This window comes from Pavona decussata, unplaced genomic scaffold (assembly GCF_977016875.1).
Source record: "Pavona decussata unplaced genomic scaffold, jaPavDecu1.1 SCAFFOLD_260, whole genome shotgun sequence".
Classification (NCBI taxonomy): Eukaryota; Metazoa; Cnidaria; class Anthozoa; order Scleractinia; family Agariciidae; genus Pavona; species Pavona decussata.
In genome coordinates, this window is record NW_028145663.1 from 1,329,995 (window position 1) to 1,348,722 (window position 18,728).

Here is an 18,728-nt window from a genome sequence, read left to right on the forward strand (position 1 = left end):
ACGTATACCAGCTGTGTTACAGCCTAAGAAAAGAGATCTTTTGAATTGCACGTCAAAAATACCATTTCTGAAACAACAAGTTCTCAAACATAGATTTTGTCGGGGGCCGGCACCCAACGAGAACGTTCTAGCAAACCTGTGTTCCCAGAGCGTTTAGTGGCCTAGCGTAAGCAAGAGGCGTAAGTTATTAGAGAGTCTCAATGAGATTAACCACAGGGCCGGGTTGTTCGAAAGCCGATTAACGCTAATCCACGATTAAAAGTTAACCCAGATTTTCATCTCACTCATTAAAAATTATTTTAAAGGCTCATTTTAAGCTAATATTGAGGAAAAGTCTGAGACAAAACTAACGAACAAAATCTTTTGGACTAATCCTTACGGATTAGTAAATATACCCGAATCAAAGTTCACGTTAACCCAGGATTAGCTTAATCGGGCTTTGAACGTCAACCGTCAAAGCTATGATCTGCCGTCAAACGGTTTCAAGGTCTTTCAAATATCAGTATTTCAGCTGCTCATCCCAGACTTCTGGTTCTCAAAGAATCGTTTTAACTGGTAAACGGCCAGTTTCCATGTTCCCAAATATACTCACTTCACGGTAGCCTGTTCCAGGCTCCTAGAGAGATGCGCGAAGGAGAGTGCGAGGGGACGAAAACGAGGGGGGAATGGGGGAGAGAAAAAGAGGGAAAGAAGAGGAGCCTGTAATCAATTTCTTCAATATCTCATGCCGGTATACCAGCTCCTGGTATACCTTCTGATTGGTCAGTTTTGACAGTTCACACATCACACGAAAGATTAGACACTGTTAGACACTCATATCCGTGATAAACAAACATCCTGCGGCAGTTTCAATCTTCCCGCGGCGATATACAATAGCATAAGCATGAAATCACGAGTAAAGAAATCCACGGATCCGGCCTGTGTCTTCACAGATAAAATTTATTTAGCGTAAATCTTGCAGTTAATCCGAGCCGATAAACTTTAACAAATGATCAAAAGGGAAAAATCGCTTATACAAAAGGATAATCGCTTAAAGACATGCTTGCAAAAGCAAAACTGAAAAGGTTTTTATCAAAACAACGGACACACAGTGGGAGTCGTGCAGGTCTGTTAACGGAATAACCTCATTTTAACATTAAACGTGCCATAAATTCTGGCCAGGGTCCTCACACAAGTGAGGCAGCTGAAGCTGGAAAGCTCTTCGTTTCTTAAAAGCTTGCGAAGACACAACCAAGCGAAGACACAACATCGGCCAACACTAGACATGACTAGCCTGCGTAGCAGTCGTTTCCGTTTCCTTCAAGCCAAGCGGGGCAAGCGCGCGAGGGCATTGGGCAAAAAGGAGCAAAAAAGTAGGAGCGGGGGGGAAGGGGCGGGGATGGTAATGCATCATTGCCTCCCGTTCGCTGGCGAACGGCGTTCGGTAAAATGTCTGGGCTCAGCGGCAGGCGTTTCCTTTCCTTCCCCGCCCCTCCCACCCGCTCCTACTTTTTTGCTCCTTTTTGCCCAATCCTCTCGCGCGCTTACCCCGCTTGGCTTGAAGGAAACGGAAACGACTGCTACGCAGGCTAGACATGACTAGAGTCTCGTCGCTCGATAACGTCGCGTTAATAAGTTTCTTATTTCGAACGGCGTTGAACAAGGACACCCGGGGAACTTTCGTTCCAAGACACGTCAAATTTTTTTGGCAAAATCTACAGGATTTTGAGGGTTGAAATCCCAAACCCGGAGAACCTTTCGGTGTCCGCGACATCGAAGCGATGTATGGTCAACCTCGAGAACTCGCGCGAGTAATCGAAACCCGTGACAATGAAAAGTTTGACATTTTGACATGTTGACACATTTTGGAAAAAGTGGGCGGCGTGAGGTGTTGAAGAAAATGATTACAGGCTCCTCTTCTTTGCCCTGCACTCCCCCATTTCCCCCTCGTTTTCGTCCCCTCGCACTCTCCTTCGCGCATCTCTCCAGGAGCCTGGAACAGGCTAACTTCACGGTCTTTTTCACTTAATTTGCATCACATCACAACTAACGTCCATCTAGAAGTACTTCCGATTTCAAAACATTAATGATTTACTACAAAAAACAACCTCCAGTACACAATTGTTAAAATTTAAATACACAAAAGTTAACATTAACTTTAAGTCATGGAAGAAATTTCCTTTTGATAACCGTCAAGCGTCAACAGCCCTGAAATTTAATCGTCAACTGTCAAGGCTACACCCTATTGAGACCCTCTTATTACAATGATCTGTTTAGATGCTTTAACTGAAACTTTTTGGAAACAGAATCTTATTTGGCTCAAAGTTAAGGTTGCAAAAATAATAGTTTACCATATTTCCAATTTTTATCGAGGTATTTGCGTCTCCGAAAATTAAAGTTTTTATATTTTTTTCGTGAAGTACCGAAGGACATAGGTTCGACTCCTGGGCCCGGTTGTTCAAAAGCCGATTAACGCTAATCCACGATTAAAAGTGAACCGAGGTTTTCATCTCGCTCGTTAAGACTGTTTTTAAAGGCTAATTTTAAGCTAATGGTAGAGAAAAGTTTAAGGCGAACTGAGGGACAAAATCTTTTGGAAGAATTAGTATGGGTTAGTAAATAAACTCGAATCAAAGTTCACCTTAACCCAGAATTAGCTTAATCGGGCTTTGAGCAACTGGGCCCAGTTGGGCTAACTCGGATTATCCGAGTATGCCTGTGTCACTCATTGAAAAATACATCATCAGTGTTTCGAAATTTTGAGCTGACACCTTGTCGAAGAAAACTTAAAAAATATTCGTTAAAACTTACTCCAAATTTCTGAGGCGATTAAGTCCTTCCGAACAGACATGAACAGTTTGGTGCCTCTGATCCTGTGACGGACTTTGAAATGCACAAGCAGTTCGATTCGCGCGTCAAGATTTCAATTCGCCGCCGCCGAATTACCAGTACTTCGAAAACAAAATGCACTGAACGTTAAAAAAGTAATATTTCGCGTATGTAAAGCCGGGCGACACACTTGGCGATTTTGTTCGCCGATCGCGGCGAATTTGATCGCCAGCGAAAATCGCAAGCGATTTACGCCACCGATTGATGCGGACACACTTAGCGATTTTTTTCGCCGATCGCGGCGATGTAGCATTTCGAGCTTGTTCCCTGGCTCCATCTTATCGCCGCTATCTACCATTTTGCACACCTGGCGATTTTCGCCGATCGCCACGATCGGCGTATAAAATCGCTAGGTGTGTCGCTGGCTTAAGAGTCAGTCGTAAAGGTGCGCGTATACTCTTTTAATAAATACATACATAATGAAGCAATTTTTCGGGCCCTCCCGACATGCGCAGTAGCGAAAGGAGGTACCCTACATAACTGACATAACATTGTGTCTCGTATGACGAACATAAAGTTCTCCAAGGTTACCAGCTTTTGTAAAATTTCTCATTACAGGTTAAAAACCAATCAAAATTCACACCGGTACGCCTTGCGGACCTATAATTTCACTTCCGCAATGAAAACGAAAATCCATCCGCCTTAATTCGCAATCTCGCCATAGAACCTACCTTTTAAGTGAGTGAAATGGCCGATCAGGTACAGTGGATTAATGGACATGCCAATGTACCTGGCAGCGTCGAGAAAATTTGCCCTAAGACATCAGACAACACCAATGGCAAGATGAATGGAACGAAGGGTTGGGAATGAATTACCCTTACATCTCCGACTATGAATGCATTTTCAATCATCCTGTCAACGTCGAAGATATTGAAGAGGAATTGTGGCAGAATTTACAAGACGCTAAACAAGAAGGGGTTTGATTTACCCATGAAAAGTCTAGCCCACTTCACGACCGACGAAAACGCTGACGCGATTGTTGAATCTGGGGGCTTCCAAGGTCGCATGAAGAAAATCAATGAAGACGAAGGCGGAAACGATGTCTTCACGAAATTCTCGTGGTGGAGCCCAAAATGTTCAAAAAAAAAAGAGATCTGGTACGTAACACTTTACGAGACGCTATACAGCCTTTTCTTGGACCAAAAGATAATCTGGAAGTCTTAAAGTCTCAGTTCGCCACATCTGATGCCTTCATACCACAAAGGCAGGCAGAACGGTATGGAAGTTCTTACTTTCATTTCGGGATAAACGAATTGTGTCGTCATTATGCGGAGAACTACGTCGACGGCGACGAGTTGCAGTACAAAATTTTAGGAACATTTGCGTATAAGAAGGAGGTTATGCATGTCGTTCTTGTTTGCAGCCAAGCAAATGGCGCTGGGCAATTTGCAGTGTACCCTCTGGTACCAGAAGAAGATGTCGACAACGAGGCAGTCGTGACACGAGACGTCAATGGCAACTGGGTTTGGAAACCTCAAACGACGGGGAATGAAATAAGGCGTCTTCGAGCTCATCGGCAAAAGTATCCCAATTATCGTCGATGGGAACACGTGGCCTTCGCTTTTCATATTCCTGACGAGCTGGGGCACCAGATTAATGTTCCTGATCTGGACGAATATTTGCACTACATTCAGCTTTAAGACGTATAGTTTGGGAAACGTGAACGGGGGAATGATGCTGTTGTCTGCAAAGCCATGTTGTGGCCATTTTGCTTTAATAGCTAAAGTAAGTTCCTCTTTCGATTCGCGTTTGTAGTATAAATCTTTTAAGACCGGCTTAAATTGAAGTAGTTTGATTTAGCTTTGAACAGTATTTTTCTTTTAAGTACTATATCAAACACGAGAAGGTATGTTTCATCAGATATCCAAACACTGAGAGGAAGTAGGTTGAAAAAACGAGGCGCAGCCGACTTTCTTCAAACGACTTCGAGGCGTTTGGATATCTGGTGGAACCCGCTTTCGAGTGTTTGATATGGCTTCTCAAAGGATCAATAATGTTTGAAGAAATTCAAGGCTAAAGTTGGCAACATTTATATTTACTAAGAACACATATCCAAACCACGGTCACAGTAGTGACTTTCTTTGTTTTCTCTTGATGAATTATTAATGAGTTTCAAATTTTTTTCAAATCTGATTGTCAACGCATTGAGCCTCGTAAATGCGTAGTAAGAAATGTTATTTTCAGTTTTATTCATTAAATAAGAAACTTCAATTACAATATATTAAGCAGGATTTTTTAATAACTGATGTGTATGATAGCAATTTTAGATTTTACAAAACCCTACAAGCTGTAGATCTTTAAAAACCATCGGAATAAATTATAATATAACATGCTGTGCCCTTCGCTTCTTTGTATTTGCATAATTTCTCTTGTTTTGACCTTTTTGCTTTATTTGAAATATGGCTGAACTCTGTTCGTTTAGCTAAAATTCTGTATTTCTAGATACCTAGGCTTTGTTAATTAGTTTTGTAGTTGCAGCAGACCTACTGTATTTGTCATCACACAATGGAACAGAGACTCCCTTGTAGTTTTGTATATGTTCTTAGCCGTACTAGTCTTTTTACGCTTTCCGAATAGAGTTTCGTTGCGTATGCGCACATAAGTTTTGTAACTGTATTTCTAGTTGCTGTTCCTATTTTAGCTTTTTGAATAGAACGGGTTTTTGTAATAGAATAAGTTTTTTCAGTTTGATTAGTTTTTACGACAATGTAATATTTCGCCGTAGTTTAACTATTCCTTTTGTTGTAAAATTGTTTTGACTAGCTCAGATACGTTGCTTGTAATTGTTTAGTTGATTTGACATTTTGATTTTTGAGTTGGGATTAAACTGTGCGATCCAATCCTGTGTTGGTCATTGCTGTCCGTTTCCGTAGGCTAAGTGAGTTGCCGACTGAGCTAAGTTTCCCCGAGTTAAATGAGTTGGCTTTCCTCTGTTGTATCCGCAGAGGTGACAGGTTCCCTTCCCAACGCTTACACTGGAAAAAGTCTATCGTCAAACTTTGAAACCGTTGCCAGTGACTTATCTTTCAAGGTTTCTTCTAGTGCAAGATCGCTTCTTTCTCAATACAGTCGTCACACTAAAGGCTGGTTTCCATATGATCGCGGATCGCAGATCGCAATAACGGGTCTGCGAACGTCTGCGATCATATGGAAACACACTTCTGCAGGATGTATAGGATGCGATATGATAGCAATTTTAGTTTTTACACGACGATCCTACAAGCTGTAAATCTTTCAAAACTATGGTGATAAATTAGGTGGCCATCCATCCAGAAAGTGTGAAATGATTTCTGGCAACCCGCAGTAAACGAACTTTTAAATGCAGTGCTAAGCTCTTCACGTGCATGAATATCCTTAATTCACTTAAGGCTGGTTTCCATATGATCGCAGACGATCGCAGACGATCGTAGATCGCAGAAAATCGCAGACGATCGAAAAAAAGGCTGTTTCCATATAAACGCAACGATCGCAGAGCCGACCGTGACCGTGTTAAATTACTTCGTATTGTTAGCCCTATTTGAAAAAAGAAGCAGTTTCCAACAATTCGTCCAGATTTTAGTGCGTTGCAATGGTATAGGTAAAAATATACATTTGTGTTCCAGTTTACATGTAAATTGTTCTGTTATAATATTTGAAGTTGTGAAATTTGATAGTTTAAATATAGCGACTGTTGTGTTATTAAGAAAAAAAATTATGAAGTGTATAGAGTGTTTTCACATGATGTCACGGCGGCCATGTTGGTGTCCCAAAACAAAGAAATGGCGGCGATGTTGGTGTCCCAAACTAAACCTCTGGGAATTGACCTCTAGATCTATTTTTATGCAAATACTTTCTTTTGTTTCAGTAAATCAATATGGCCGGTAGTCACGCGAATGAAAACACTCTATAAAGTTTAAATCTACTGTCCAAATTTGAGTCCATTCCATTCTATTTTTGTGGTGAGGCGATCGGGGATCATTTGCGGTACAATTTGGGGATCAATTGCGGGCCTAATCTCGTACCCAGATCTCCCACGGTCAGGCGGCACATTTCGACATTCCCGAACCGACGACTGAGATCGGGGTACGAGATTATTGCGGGCCTGTACAGTTCTGGCCACCTAAAAAACCGCGGTCCAAATTTTGAATATTAGAGACTTTACGCAACGACGACGGGATGGCTTCACGACGGGGTTCGCGACAGAAAGTGACCAGGTCGACAAACTCAGTCCGTCGACTGTCGAGTTGCGTTACGCAACGATGGATTCTAGGACGGCGCTTGGTTTTGGCGCGAAATGCAAATCACTCATTTCGGCGGGAAAATGTCGAGTTTATCGGCGACGAGGCCCGCGTTGACTTGTCTTGTGTTTATATTTGATCGACTAATGATTTAACAACCTGTATTCCTGCTCTTGATATACGGTATGCCTTCTCTAAGAGAAGTTAGAGATATCTTGCTTTTTGCTCAGAGTGATAAGTTGATAAACGATGAAGAATTTTTGCTTTTGTACGATTTAAACAAGTCAAACAACCTTGATCTACCGTATTGGAGCTACGACCAGTTTAACCTTGATCTGCTAACGGACGATGAATGCAAGTCGGAATTCAGATTCCTCAAGAACGACGTTTACCGTCTCGCTGAAGTGATGCATGTTCCAGATGAAATAAGATGCTATAATCGTGTTGTTGTGGACGGAATTGAAGCTCTGTGTATTTTTCTTAAACGATTTGCATACCCATGTAGATATTCGGATATGCTGCCAAGATTTGCAAGACCCGTGCCACAAATTTGCATGATATCGAACCAAATGATGAACTTCATTTATCAAACACAAAACCACCGTTTACGAAGTTTTAACCAGCCATGGCTTTCTCAGGCCAATCTTCAGAATTATGCCGATGTAATTCATGCTAAAGGAGCTCCGCTTCAAAACTGTTGGGGTTTTATCGATGGAACGGTTAGGCCAGTTTCTAGGCCTGGGAAAAACCAAAGAGTTCTGTACAACGGACACAAGAGGGTACATGCCATAAAATTTCAGTCCGTTGCCGCCCCAAATGGATTGATAGCTAACCTGTATGGTCCAGTTGAAGGGAGACGACATGACAGTGGTATGTTAGTAGAGTCTGCTTTACTTGGCGATTTGCAACGCCACTCATTTTCTCCTGTTGGTCAACCCTTATGTGTATATGGGGATCCGGCTTACCCCTTAAATATACACCTTCAAGGACCATTCAAAGGTGCCAGGATTACCCCTCTACAGAATGAATACAACAGTGCAATGAGCAGTGTTAGAACATCAGTAGAGTGGGTTTTCGGAGACATTATAAATTACTTCGCTTTTATGGATTTCAAGAAGAACTTGAAAATTCGTTTAAGTGCAGTTGGCAAAATGTACATGGTGTGTGCCCTGCTGACGAATGCCCGCACATGTCTTTACCAGTCCGTAACATCGTCGTATTTTGGCTTGGATCCACCTACGTTGGAAGCGTATTTCCAGTGAAATCGAGTATTGGATAAAAACTTTGAACTGTGTTTAACAGTTGTTGCGTTTAGTTAGTCCTATTGCTGCTTACAATTGTAAAATTAATTGGCTATTTCTTTAAACCCTTACTCATTTCAGGCCAAAATAGATGAATTTCCGTACGAAATTCATACCATGTTTCAGGCTAGCTAGCTAGCAAAAAACAAATTCTGACCGTATGTCTACCTTCAGACCTTGAACACGTTGTAATCAACTTCATCTCATTTTAGCCATAGGTATGTCCCCCAAATTAGTTTAGCCTGAGTAACCGCTCCGTTAGAGATGGGAGATTCGCGTGTGGAGCGGTTCACTCTGGCTAAACTAATTTGGGGGACATACCTTTATAGCTTATAAAGGGGAGTACCCCAGGGGATGCTGTTGTAATAACCAAGGCAATATACTTCATGTCAGCATCAGACATTTATTGCTTAAAATGTTATAATAAAGAGAGGAAACAACTATTAAAGAAACATTGAGCTTTTGCTTTTGTGTTACAAATAAAATGACGTTGATAAAAGGAAAGGGTGTCCACCAACTTTCAACTAAGTATAATTGCAAAACTTTTCTCAAATTTATAAAAGCTATAGAGAAACAACTGCCTTGCTCTGACACAACATTTTACTGACGAAAACATTGTCAGTCAGTAAAAAAACAGTTAAATCAATTTTCTAACTGTTTTTCATGTTTTGCATCATCTGCATCATCATCATCATAAACTGGTTGTTTTGTTGTTGCTGCTGTTGTTGCAGCTCCGTTTGCTGTTGCAGTTGCCTCTGCATGGACTGCTGCATACTGCTGAAAGCCTCTATCATGCCGGCCTGTTGTTGCCTCATGTTTCTTTGCTCATTTAGTTGTTCTTCTTGCATTTGTTTCTGTATTTCCAACTCCTTCTTCTTTACTACCAACTCTTGATCTGATTTATCTTTGAGATACGCAAGCGTATCTGTACCTGAACGCCGGTTTTTTTTAAACTTCGCTCCTTCTGTTTCCTCTTCTTCGCCATTTGAAGCCTTTCTCTTTTTGGTTTCTGCGAAAGTTTCTAGAGATTCCTGGCGCATCTCTTCGGCTGTTTTCCTGTCTTTCTCACCCTTTTCCTTTTTATCCGACTCTTCAGTGGTGTGCTTCTTCTCAAACTCCTTTTCTTTCTCGATGATCTCCTCCAATGCTGCTTCAACTGGGGTCAGCTCGGGAGGCGCTATACCGGAACCATTTTCCTCCTCTCTCATCTTTTGAAGGAAGTGGGACTTAAGCATCTTGTAACGCTCTCGAACAGCTCTCTGGTCAACGTTCATGTTAAGAGACTTAATCTGTTTTAAGTCATCAGCAACTTGCGACCATGCGTTTCCACTCTCTTTTGTCCTTGGTCGAAATCTAAACGGTTCCATTAGAATGATTTGCTTACAGAGGGCTTCGTCCTTTTCGGGCGTCCAAGTCATAGGCGATGCCCTGAATGAAAAGTAAAACAGTGAATTGGAAGGTATTTAGTTTTTATAAACCTCAGCATTGGAGAGCGTTGTCCATATACCCTTATACTGACTAAAATCACGGTTATGAGCCCTGGGAGGGAGAGGAGGTGAGGTGCTCTCACTATAATTTTTAATCCCCATATATACAAGCAATTTTCTTCTTCACACCTATTCAGCAAATCCCCTAAGGGAGTGTTCATCATTTATGGGGGGCGGGGGCTGGCAAATGGGAGGGGGGGAAGTGAAGTTTACTCTCACTAGGTGAAAGATCATCTTCTTGGGGGGGGGGGGGGGGGGTTCAGAAAAGTTTTTACTTTCATGATGGGGGAGGCGAAAAAAGTTTTCCTTCATCGTTGAGGGGGGTCCAAAAAGTTTTCAACGTTACGCTTTCCCATTTGCCAGCCCCCCTCCCCGTAAATAATGAACACTCCCTACTATGCGCACTGTTAAGACCAACTTGTTCTTGCTTTATGCTCAAAAATTACGTTTCTCACAAATTACGTTTCACCACCTGATTACACATACTGAATAAGCCGGGATGCAATCAAACTATAGGGCCGTTTATAAGAGAGAAAATATTCCGTAGATAAATAAGCCACGTATTATTTTAGCCGCGAACCTGCTCGTATAAACAGGCTTTATGTGTGTTTGGCACAAAACACACTGGATGTATATGTAAATCAAATAATCTGAATAATCTCAGGCTACTGAAAATAGATACACGATGCTGGTGTGAAACGCAATGTTTATCAGTACATTTACAGTTACACTAGTTGTGACAAGATGAAATAAGGCTCACCTTTTCTTCTTCGTTGAATTTGTAGCTGCTACCAGCTGTACTTCTGGTTCAGCTGCTGCTGCTGCACTATTCATCTATGGAGATAATTTAAATCGCAAGGTTGATCAAGTTTAGCTTCCAAACAATTGCAAGAAAGCATTAAACGTGTAACCTTATAAAACAAACACCGAATATACAACAGCTTTCACCTTCACTAAGCTTCATTATAGGAAAAAATACGAACGTTTCATGGGTTTAAAATCGTTTAACTTACGTTTGAAGACCTTCGGAGAATCTTCGAAGAGTCCGCCCGCGTGCTTTCTGAGTAGTGTAAACAAAATGAAGAAAAATATAGCTCAACCCGGTCAAAATAGGCTGCAAATCCATCAGCTTAAAAAAAGATGAAAAGAAATGTCGATGGAGCGCTAAATTAATCGAAAATAACATACTTCGACCTATATACTCACCTTTTAAAACACCAGTTGATCAACGTTCACTAGTCGACGTGAAAACAAGCGAACTGAAGTCGTGGACGGGAGCACGACGGCCTTCACGCATGAAGGCGTTCACGATTACGCATGCGCATGACCTAATTTTGGCGCGAACACCGTGGTGACAGTCTCCCGTCGTCGTTGCGTAAAGTGCCTATTGTCCCATAGTTTTATCAGATGGTTTTACGTAATTTAAAGAAGACATTTACACGGCATGAGCTTGTTAAAACTTATAAATATTTTCTAAACAAGATGGCGGTGAATTTTAGGAAAGGAGAGGACGGAAAAAGGCCATTTAAAATTAAATTTGATTTTAATGAAACCGAAATCGATTGGGACTCTTACTTCTCACCATGCCCTTTTATTTATTTATTTATTTATTTATTTATTTATTTTTTAGTTATCCCACTTCGTAAAAAAATTAACCTAAAAGAGGAAGTGTCATAGAAATTTTGACCTTTCCTTTATTGACTTTTGTGGTGCAACAATTTCTTCACTTAGTTGCAGAATAATTCAGGAACATAGAGAAAGTCTTGGAAAGGAACAAAATTATTCTCGTACCCAGATCTCACTGCGGGTTTGAAAGATCTGCCTTCCCCCTGACCGTGGGAGATCTGGGAACAAGACTAGAACAAAGAGCGAGTTGGGAGTGTGTCATGTGCAGTCACGTGACTAGCCATAACAGGATCCTTTCTCGAGGGAGGAAAAGAGAGGATCCTGGGAACCAGTTTGCTGTCAGCTGCCAACTGTTGTATTTTGACTGCACCATGACTATATTTGGGAAGTGATACAATAGTAATAAAAACTGATTGAAAACCACATTTTAGACCACGCCTGGTTGACGTGTGATATTTCTTTGACCAAGCAAAAGCTTCCCGAATTTTCGTTTCAACTGCATTCACGTTGCAGTAGATTACCTCCACTACGCACTAAGCTTTATTGTTCAGTCTTTGACCAAGGATGGATATCATCAAATCAAGTATCCTTTTGGCTGTGTACTTTGCTGTAGCAGCAGCAGCTGGTAAGTCTCTATGAAGTGATAAATTAACGACCCTCGGCTAGGTCGTGCGCTGTACGTATATGATTCCCGTTTGATCATATTAGCTGTGGGTGTGATGGACCATGATGAGTTGACTGGCTCCGTTGAGCGATTTCGATGACTCTAAATGCATTTAACTGTGTTTAAGTGACACAGTTTAACGTTTTGAAAGGTAAATTTGTTGATAGCGGTTGTTTTCTTTCAGCTGAAGATAAAGCTCTTCGATTCAAGGGCAAGGCTTTTCGCTTTCATAGCTCTCACTCAAAAGTGAGAAATTCCAAAGACATTGAAATTTTTTTGTTACTAAATATATAGTTCGTACCCAAATATTTCTTTTACCGTTCTTCACAGATTTCTGAGAACAGGCTTTTGAGGTTTTCTTTTCCGGGAAGAAAATATTCAGAGAATTTGCCGTCTTTTCTTTAGAATAAAAGCGTGATGGAAGCAAACAATCGATTCCGCGAAACTGTAATCCAATAGTTGGCGTTTCTTGGAAAACCCTACTTAGACCGGAAAAGGACATTGATTGGTCCACCTCAATCCAAGGCTTTTCTTGTTTGACTTGCCACCAAAAATACAGGCTGGCGTTTGCATCAGTGTGTGCTTGGTTAAGGTTTCTTTGCCATTACGGCTGCAAAATTCAATTGAAAATGAACATACAAGGGAGAATGCTCAAGCCTAGATGCATAATGTCACAAGTTCAGTCAAATTAGCGCGACATAAAGCATTCCAAAAATGTTGCATGTTGATAAGCTAAAGCATAACTTTGTAAAACGTTCGACCAAAATCTAACTTGACGCAACATCCATGCAACATTGTGAAACGCCGCAACTTGTCACAACAGGAAGGTCAAACTACTTTCCATTTGGAATCGACCGTGCGAGTGCACCGTTATTTTTGTGCAGCTTAACTGAATAGGAATTTCGTGGTGGGACGGTGATGCGCGTCCGACGTTGATAGGGCTTTGTGATTGCACGATCAGAGGGCCTTTAGTTTTTTGGCTAATCTTCACATTGTGATATTGTTTCCTTAGACAAGAGCTTTTTCGCCACACTACCTCTGTAACAACTCAGGTATCATTAAAAAAAGAATAAAAGATAATTGCACTAAGTAGTTAATTGCCTTTTCACTCCTTAGGTCCAGAGGTGTGTGCTGGCGTTTGCTTCGGCGACGCGGAGGACTTTGCGAAATGCAATGCCAAAAATCCGACTGTGAACTGTTCCTCGACTGGTATTGGCTCCTCATGTTTTGTAGCCGTTGGAAAATACACTGTAGAAAACGGTGGAGCTGAAAAAGTTGGATACGTAAACGGCTGTATGGATTGTTCAGGTGTGTTTCTCTTGGGTGCTAAGTGTATCCTAACGTCATCGTTTTCCGAATTTCTTGCCAGTCAACCTTCAAAACCAGTGTATGTACTATGTAGGTATGGACAAAAAGATTGTATCCATACAAGATTTTCAAGTTTAGTTTTGGTTTAAAAAGTAACGATCCACAGAGCAAAATTTGCTGCAACAAATCGGTGAAATGAAGTCTGAGTAAATAGGACGCGAAACATGGCTGCGGCATTTAAACCTTTTAAAACTTTAAAATAGTATCTAAGTCGTTTGTAGCTCTACTGAGCCTAAATTTTTCGAAGTCCCAAATGTTAGAAAACACGCCATCTTCACGCATTCTAGATAGCAATAGTGTTGCAAAAAAATATTAGAAAATGTTCTACATAATTCGCAGTTCACTATAGAAGCTGTTAAAACATTAATAACTCTTGAATAATGTATTAAAGGACCACTTATACAAACAGTAGCAAGGTGAAGCCGGATCTTTGTGTAGATCAGGATCAGCAATGTTGAATAAAACGTAAAATCAAATGCAAGGCTGATCGGACAGCTAAAATAATTATTTTGCCCAATATTTCGGTTAGACAAAACTAACCTTCTTCAGCGGCTGCAAAAAGCCGGGGGGGGGGGGGGAGATACTCCCGTATATGGGTTATATAGGTATGTTCGGCGCGAGAGGGTATGGTTTTTCAGTCACTTTGGTCATAAATAGGATATCGATTTTAGCCATTTTGCCGCCATTTTGGTAATAAATAGGGTATCGATTTTTGCACTCTAGTCTTGAATTCGTTTTTTTTTTTGAAGAAACTACTTCTTTTATTATGATGTTTACGGCAACTGTGTGCGTGCCGCAACGGCTTGTCACGCGCTGGGCTCCAGGGGAGTTTTGAACTGAAGTTGACCAAACACTCTCAGGTTATAAGTACGGTATCAAAATTTTGGTCAGGTCATAAATAGGGTAGGGAAAATCGCAGATTTTGGTCATAAATAGGGTAAGGGTTTTGGGAAGCGGGCCGCACACCCCTACCCAACTTTTTTGGGAGTACCCCCCCGGGCAAAAAGCTAAATAAAAATTGGAAATAAACGGTTGAAACATCAGTTCAAGTCACACGTCTCTGAAATTATTTCCCTAAGATGAGATCACTTAGTTACTCTATAGTGAATGCATGCTATTTTAAATCGTAAACATGATATAGCTGCGAGGTACCGTAACATAATTTAATTCGGCGGAAACTCGTTCCCAGGGTCCTCTCTCTTCCTCCTCTCGAGGGGAGGAAGAGAGAGACCCCTGGAATGGAACGAGGTTGAATTCGGCGGTATTTTGTCTGTTGTGCTTCCCCCGGCTCTCCGCCTTGGTTACCGTTGCTTTTACACTTCCTACTACTGTTTCTCTTCCTTCCAGATAAGATAAATCACTGATCTTCTTTCTTCCTTCTTCTTCTAGATAAAAAGAAGGCTTGCAGCCTTCTTAAAGAAGTTCTGAAAGTCCGGGAAAAGGTTGACGTCACTTCCTGTGAGATCGGGTGCTGCACAACCAATATGTGTAACCGTAACCTGCACCCAACTCTGCAAACACCAACAGCCGGCAACGGTTTGTCCCTAAGTGGCAGTCCATTTGTCCTCCTTGCAGCTTTTGCAGTTTTCAGTTATCAGCGCTGAAAGCAAGACGCTTGAAAGTGCCACGGTCAATTTAGTATAGTTTCGTGTTCCCATGCATGACTTGCTTAAAAATTATTTTTTTTTAGATTTTTAGATTTTGACTTGCATGCTTGATTGTTAAAAAAAAAAATTGAAAATAAGAAGAAATTCGTCGCCGTAATTTAGTATCATTTTTCTCAAATTGTTTTAACAATTGATGTGACAATTTTGCATGTGATTGTCTGTGTACTTTGATTCGCTTAAGGATTAAAAACCTTTTCAGGAGCTGATATTTTACAACACAGAATAGTAGTTACTAAGAGAAAATAAGAGATATTGACCATTAGCATTGACCAAGGAGGAAAGGCACATGTGAGATTTAAATAAACTTGACTTCTAAAGAGAGTAAAAAGTGTGCGAGTTTACTTTTTCGGTTAGACTTACATCCTCTGTGAAGATAATCAATCAATCAATCAATCAATCAATCAATCAATCAATCAATCAATCAATCAATCAATCAATCAATCAATCAATCAATCAATCAATCAATCGATCGATCGATCCATCCATCCATCCATCAACATGTACCACTCCGTCGCGGTTTCAACTAAGACCCAAGAGCCCTTCCAAAATAGGCTAAAGGAAGAGTTTGAGTTTGGTCAAACTTGCTTGTTTCATTAAAGAAAATCAGAGTGGAAAAAGCACCTCAGCTCTGGACATTTGGAACACGAATTTCTCAGTCTTGACATTTTTAAGCTTGTAGAGTAAGTCCCCAGGCGCCAACGCATTCCGTGGACAGAGCGGGAAGTCAGGAGCCCTGAGCCCAATTGTTCAAAGTCCGATAAGGCTAATCCTTGATTAACTTGAACTCTGATTCGAGTTTCATTACTAATCAATTAAGATTCTTCCAAAAGATTTTAACCCTCAGTTTTGACGTAGAAGTCTCTTTACCATAAGCTTAAAATTAGCTTTCAAAACCATATTAATCGGGTGAGATGAAAACCTATTTACCATGAACCCCAAAAAATTCGGAAATTTCGGTTGGGAATTTCCGTCTGGGTAGCAAGTATTCTATTTACAACGAGAAACCGTAATTTCGCTTGAGACATATTTGTCACGGCTGTCAAAACCAAAGACCTGAAACAGCTATGAAAGATGTGACCAATATGCATGTAAATGGGACACGGGAAAACGGGGCTACCCTTTCAAAACTTCCTTTTTCCAAGAAGTTGTTCCACTGGGACAACCCAACAAGTCGTGTTCATTTAGATTCCAGCCGGAACCTCCGGGAATTTCGTATAAATTGTAAACAACCGTTATTACCTACTCACCTTCCGACGATTATTCTACGACAGATGACACCAATAAAAGCGCGAAAATATCGTTTGACTAGAACCTGTGTAAGGTCTGCCTGTTGCCTTCCTTCTTTCCTGTAACAGTCCCACAACACCAATCCATGCTCACTACTTTCGACTTAAAGGGGAAGTATCATGGGGTTTTTGACCTCTTTGGTTAAAAATGGTGAAATAAGACCTTCACATAGCTACAGAATAATTCAAGAAAAACAAGAGGAAAGAAATCAACTCAATTCTTGACAGGAACAACTCGTGATCTGTTCTAGCGTGTTTTGGAAACAAAAATGCGAAAACTTGAAAAACGTTAGCCTCTAACATTTTTCAAGTTCAATCCTTTCCAACCTACTCTGTCCCTGGCCAGAGGCACTAATCGACAGTTTTATTGCACTGGGATAATAATTTATAACAAAACTAGACAATTGTCAATTTGTTTCTATTGACAGACAAACATTTTTGGGTTTTGAAATGACATCAAATTCGCGTGATACTTCCCCTTTAAAGAAGAGCGCCTGGCTCTTTGTAACTATTTTGGCTTACTGTGGTAGCAACACCATTTATTGTAGCAATGATTGTTGGTCGTTGAAAGTTAGCGCTCTGCTCGTAAGGCTGGCCTGTGCGGTATTGTGCCGTGTTGTTTCCTCAGACAAGAAACTTTAGTCCACATTTTTTTTCCCTACCAGTTTTGCTGGCGTCTTTGTTATGTTTCCTCAAACCAATTTATACTCCGGGTAAGTGACCAGAAAGACTGAAGAGAGACAATGTGGACCGCAAGTTACGTGTTTTGGAATTCCGAGGAAACGAAGAGTCCAATGTTTGTACTTGACTGTCATCTCAAATCCTGCGTTTTTAGTTCACTACGGAAGAATATTTTGTTCAAGGGTACGATAAGATGGATGCGAAATACGCTACTTTCCTGCCCCAGTATCTAATAATTTGCAAATTATCCGACCCTTACCACTTCTGAATCCAGAAAGGTGTACAATCGTAACGAAGCTGCTCCAAGGCGAAAGGGAAAAATATAGTTCCAGTTTAGGGACTGGTCAAAACATATAGGGTGGAGCGGGCCGGAGCATTTGGAAATGTGATGCATAAAAAACACATGGCCCATCCCTCCTCAGTTTTGGCACAAAACTGACTGACCCACCCCTGAATGAAGGTTGAAAATTACATGACCCACCCCCTATTAAACATGGATTTTTTGGTTGCAAAGTAATCCGAGGGAACCACATTTTTTGTATGACAAAATCATGAACCTCCGGCCTCGGCCATCACTGTCACTCCACCTGTTGGAAGCCAGTTTTGCGAGGGGGATATTGCCATCATAGGAGGTATCACTCCTTACCAACTTGCTGCAGACCACTGTCTTCACTTGCTTCTGATCTGCTGACACTTGATTCAGAGTCACTTGTGTCTTTGTCAGTGTATACACTGCCTATGGCTGCTGACAACTGAATGTGAGCTGACGCAAAGTCAAGCTCGTTTTTTTCGTCGATTTCTTTCCAGTTGTCAGCTTGTGACGTTCGATATACATATTAAGAACAGACTCGGCAAATCCTCATAGAGGAGTTTCCCCCACTCTACATCCTCATAGGTCAAGTAATACTCTCTTTTTCTGCTTTCTCCCTTCTTCCTCTTTCTCTCTTTGGTTTCATCACGTAAAGGTATGCAAGGTGATGCATGTCTTTCACTACCAGGTCTTGATCTACCGCATACTTCTCAGAGAACGCTTGAATGCTGCTTTCTATTCCTACTGAAATTTCACCTACAGGTTGACAGATAAATGTATGTCCATTCCTCTTAAAATAGGATGACCCAGCCCTCATGGGTATCTGAAAACTGCACGATCCAACCCTTACAAAGGGCTCAAAAACTGATGACCCACCCCCTCTCTGATCCGGCCCACCCTTTACTTTTTGACCAGTCCCTTAATGAGTGGAAAGAACGGAGGGTTTTTGTCAACATCAACTTCAGTTTGAAGCCGACTTTAATACGGAAAAGGGAGTTTAGGGAACTGGTCATAAAAAGTTTGTTCGTAGGGGAACCACCTTGTCTGGGGTAGGGCGGTTCTCGAAGACACCACCTATCTCATGAACATTACCGACAAAATTTTGTTGGCTTCAAAATTTGACTTGAAAGAGAAATATTCATGCAGCTAGCAAGAGTCAGCATTGCTAGATAAACAAGAAAAGTGGGAGGGGGAGGGGTACTTTCCTCACTCCTCTCTCCCCCCCCCCCCACCCCGAGGGGCTAGTCCTAGGC

At 41.3% G+C, this 18,728-nt stretch overlaps 3 protein-coding genes and 1 pseudogene across 5 annotated transcripts; 3 read left to right on the top strand and 1 right to left on the bottom strand.

Moving 5' to 3' along the window:
- The first annotated feature begins 3,469 nt into the window (after nucleotides 1-3,469).
- On the top strand, nucleotides 3,470-5,708 carry LOC146456190 (uncharacterized; annotated as a pseudogene).
- Nucleotides 5,709-7,001: 1,293 nt separating this feature from the next.
- Nucleotides 7,002-8,776, top strand: LOC146456191 (uncharacterized). The gene has a single exon (XM_085093295.1). The coding sequence runs from the start codon at nucleotides 7,271-7,273 to the stop codon at nucleotides 8,345-8,347; it is 1,077 nt and encodes a 358-aa protein (XP_084949421.1). The 5' UTR covers nucleotides 7,002-7,270; the 3' UTR covers nucleotides 8,348-8,776.
- Nucleotides 8,777-8,854: 78 nt separating this feature from the next.
- On the bottom strand, nucleotides 8,855-11,270 carry LOC146456192 (uncharacterized). Of its 3 annotated transcripts, none has more exons than XM_085093299.1 (4): nucleotides 11,080-11,270; nucleotides 10,887-10,933; nucleotides 10,634-10,707; nucleotides 8,855-9,814 (listed from the first exon to the last, which is right to left on the bottom strand). In XM_085093299.1, exons 3-4 carry the CDS (start codon nucleotides 10,705-10,707, stop codon nucleotides 9,037-9,039), a joined length of 852 nt encoding a protein of 283 aa, XP_084949425.1. In that variant the 5' UTR covers nucleotides 10,887-10,933; nucleotides 11,080-11,270; the 3' UTR covers nucleotides 8,855-9,036. The 3 variants fall into 3 exon arrangements, with proteins under 3 accessions (XP_084949425.1, XP_084949424.1, XP_084949423.1); XM_085093298.1 differs by having other exon boundaries at nucleotides 8,859-9,814; nucleotides 10,887-10,940; XM_085093297.1 differs by having other exon boundaries at nucleotides 8,861-9,814; nucleotides 10,887-11,270.
- A 680-nt stretch (nucleotides 11,271-11,950) lies between these two features.
- Nucleotides 11,951-15,526, top strand: LOC146456193 (uncharacterized). The gene is made up of 3 exons (XM_085093442.1): nucleotides 11,951-12,124; nucleotides 13,280-13,471; nucleotides 14,921-15,526. Exons 1-3 carry the CDS (start codon nucleotides 12,064-12,066, stop codon nucleotides 15,133-15,135), a joined length of 468 nt encoding a protein of 155 aa, XP_084949568.1. The 5' UTR covers nucleotides 11,951-12,063; the 3' UTR covers nucleotides 15,136-15,526.
- Nucleotides 15,527-18,728: the final 3,202 nt, after the last annotated feature.

Excerpts from the sequence above, each read along its gene's own strand:
- LOC146456193 (XM_085093442.1), top strand. The coding sequence starts at position 12,064 with ATGGATATCATCAAATCAAGTATCCTTTTGGCTGTGTACTTTGCTGTA. Across the intron at positions 12,125-13,279 it reads TGCTGTAGCAGCAGCAGCTG|GTCCAGAGGTGTGTGCTGGC; the intron begins GTAAGTCTCTAT and ends TTCACTCCTTAG. Across the intron at positions 13,472-14,920 it reads CGGCTGTATGGATTGTTCAG|ATAAAAAGAAGGCTTGCAGC; the intron begins GTGTGTTTCTCT and ends TTCTTCTTCTAG.
- LOC146456191 (XM_085093295.1), top strand. The coding sequence starts at position 7,271 with ATGCCTTCTCTAAGAGAAGTTAGAGATATCTTGCTTTTTGCTCAGAGT.
- LOC146456192 (XM_085093299.1), bottom strand. The coding sequence starts at position 10,707 with ATGAATAGTGCAGCAGCAGCAGCTGAACCAGAAGTACAGCTGGTAGCA. Across the intron at positions 9,815-10,633 it reads AATTCAACGAAGAAGAAAAG|GGCATCGCCTATGACTTGGA; the intron begins GTGAGCCTTATT and ends CTTTTCATTCAG.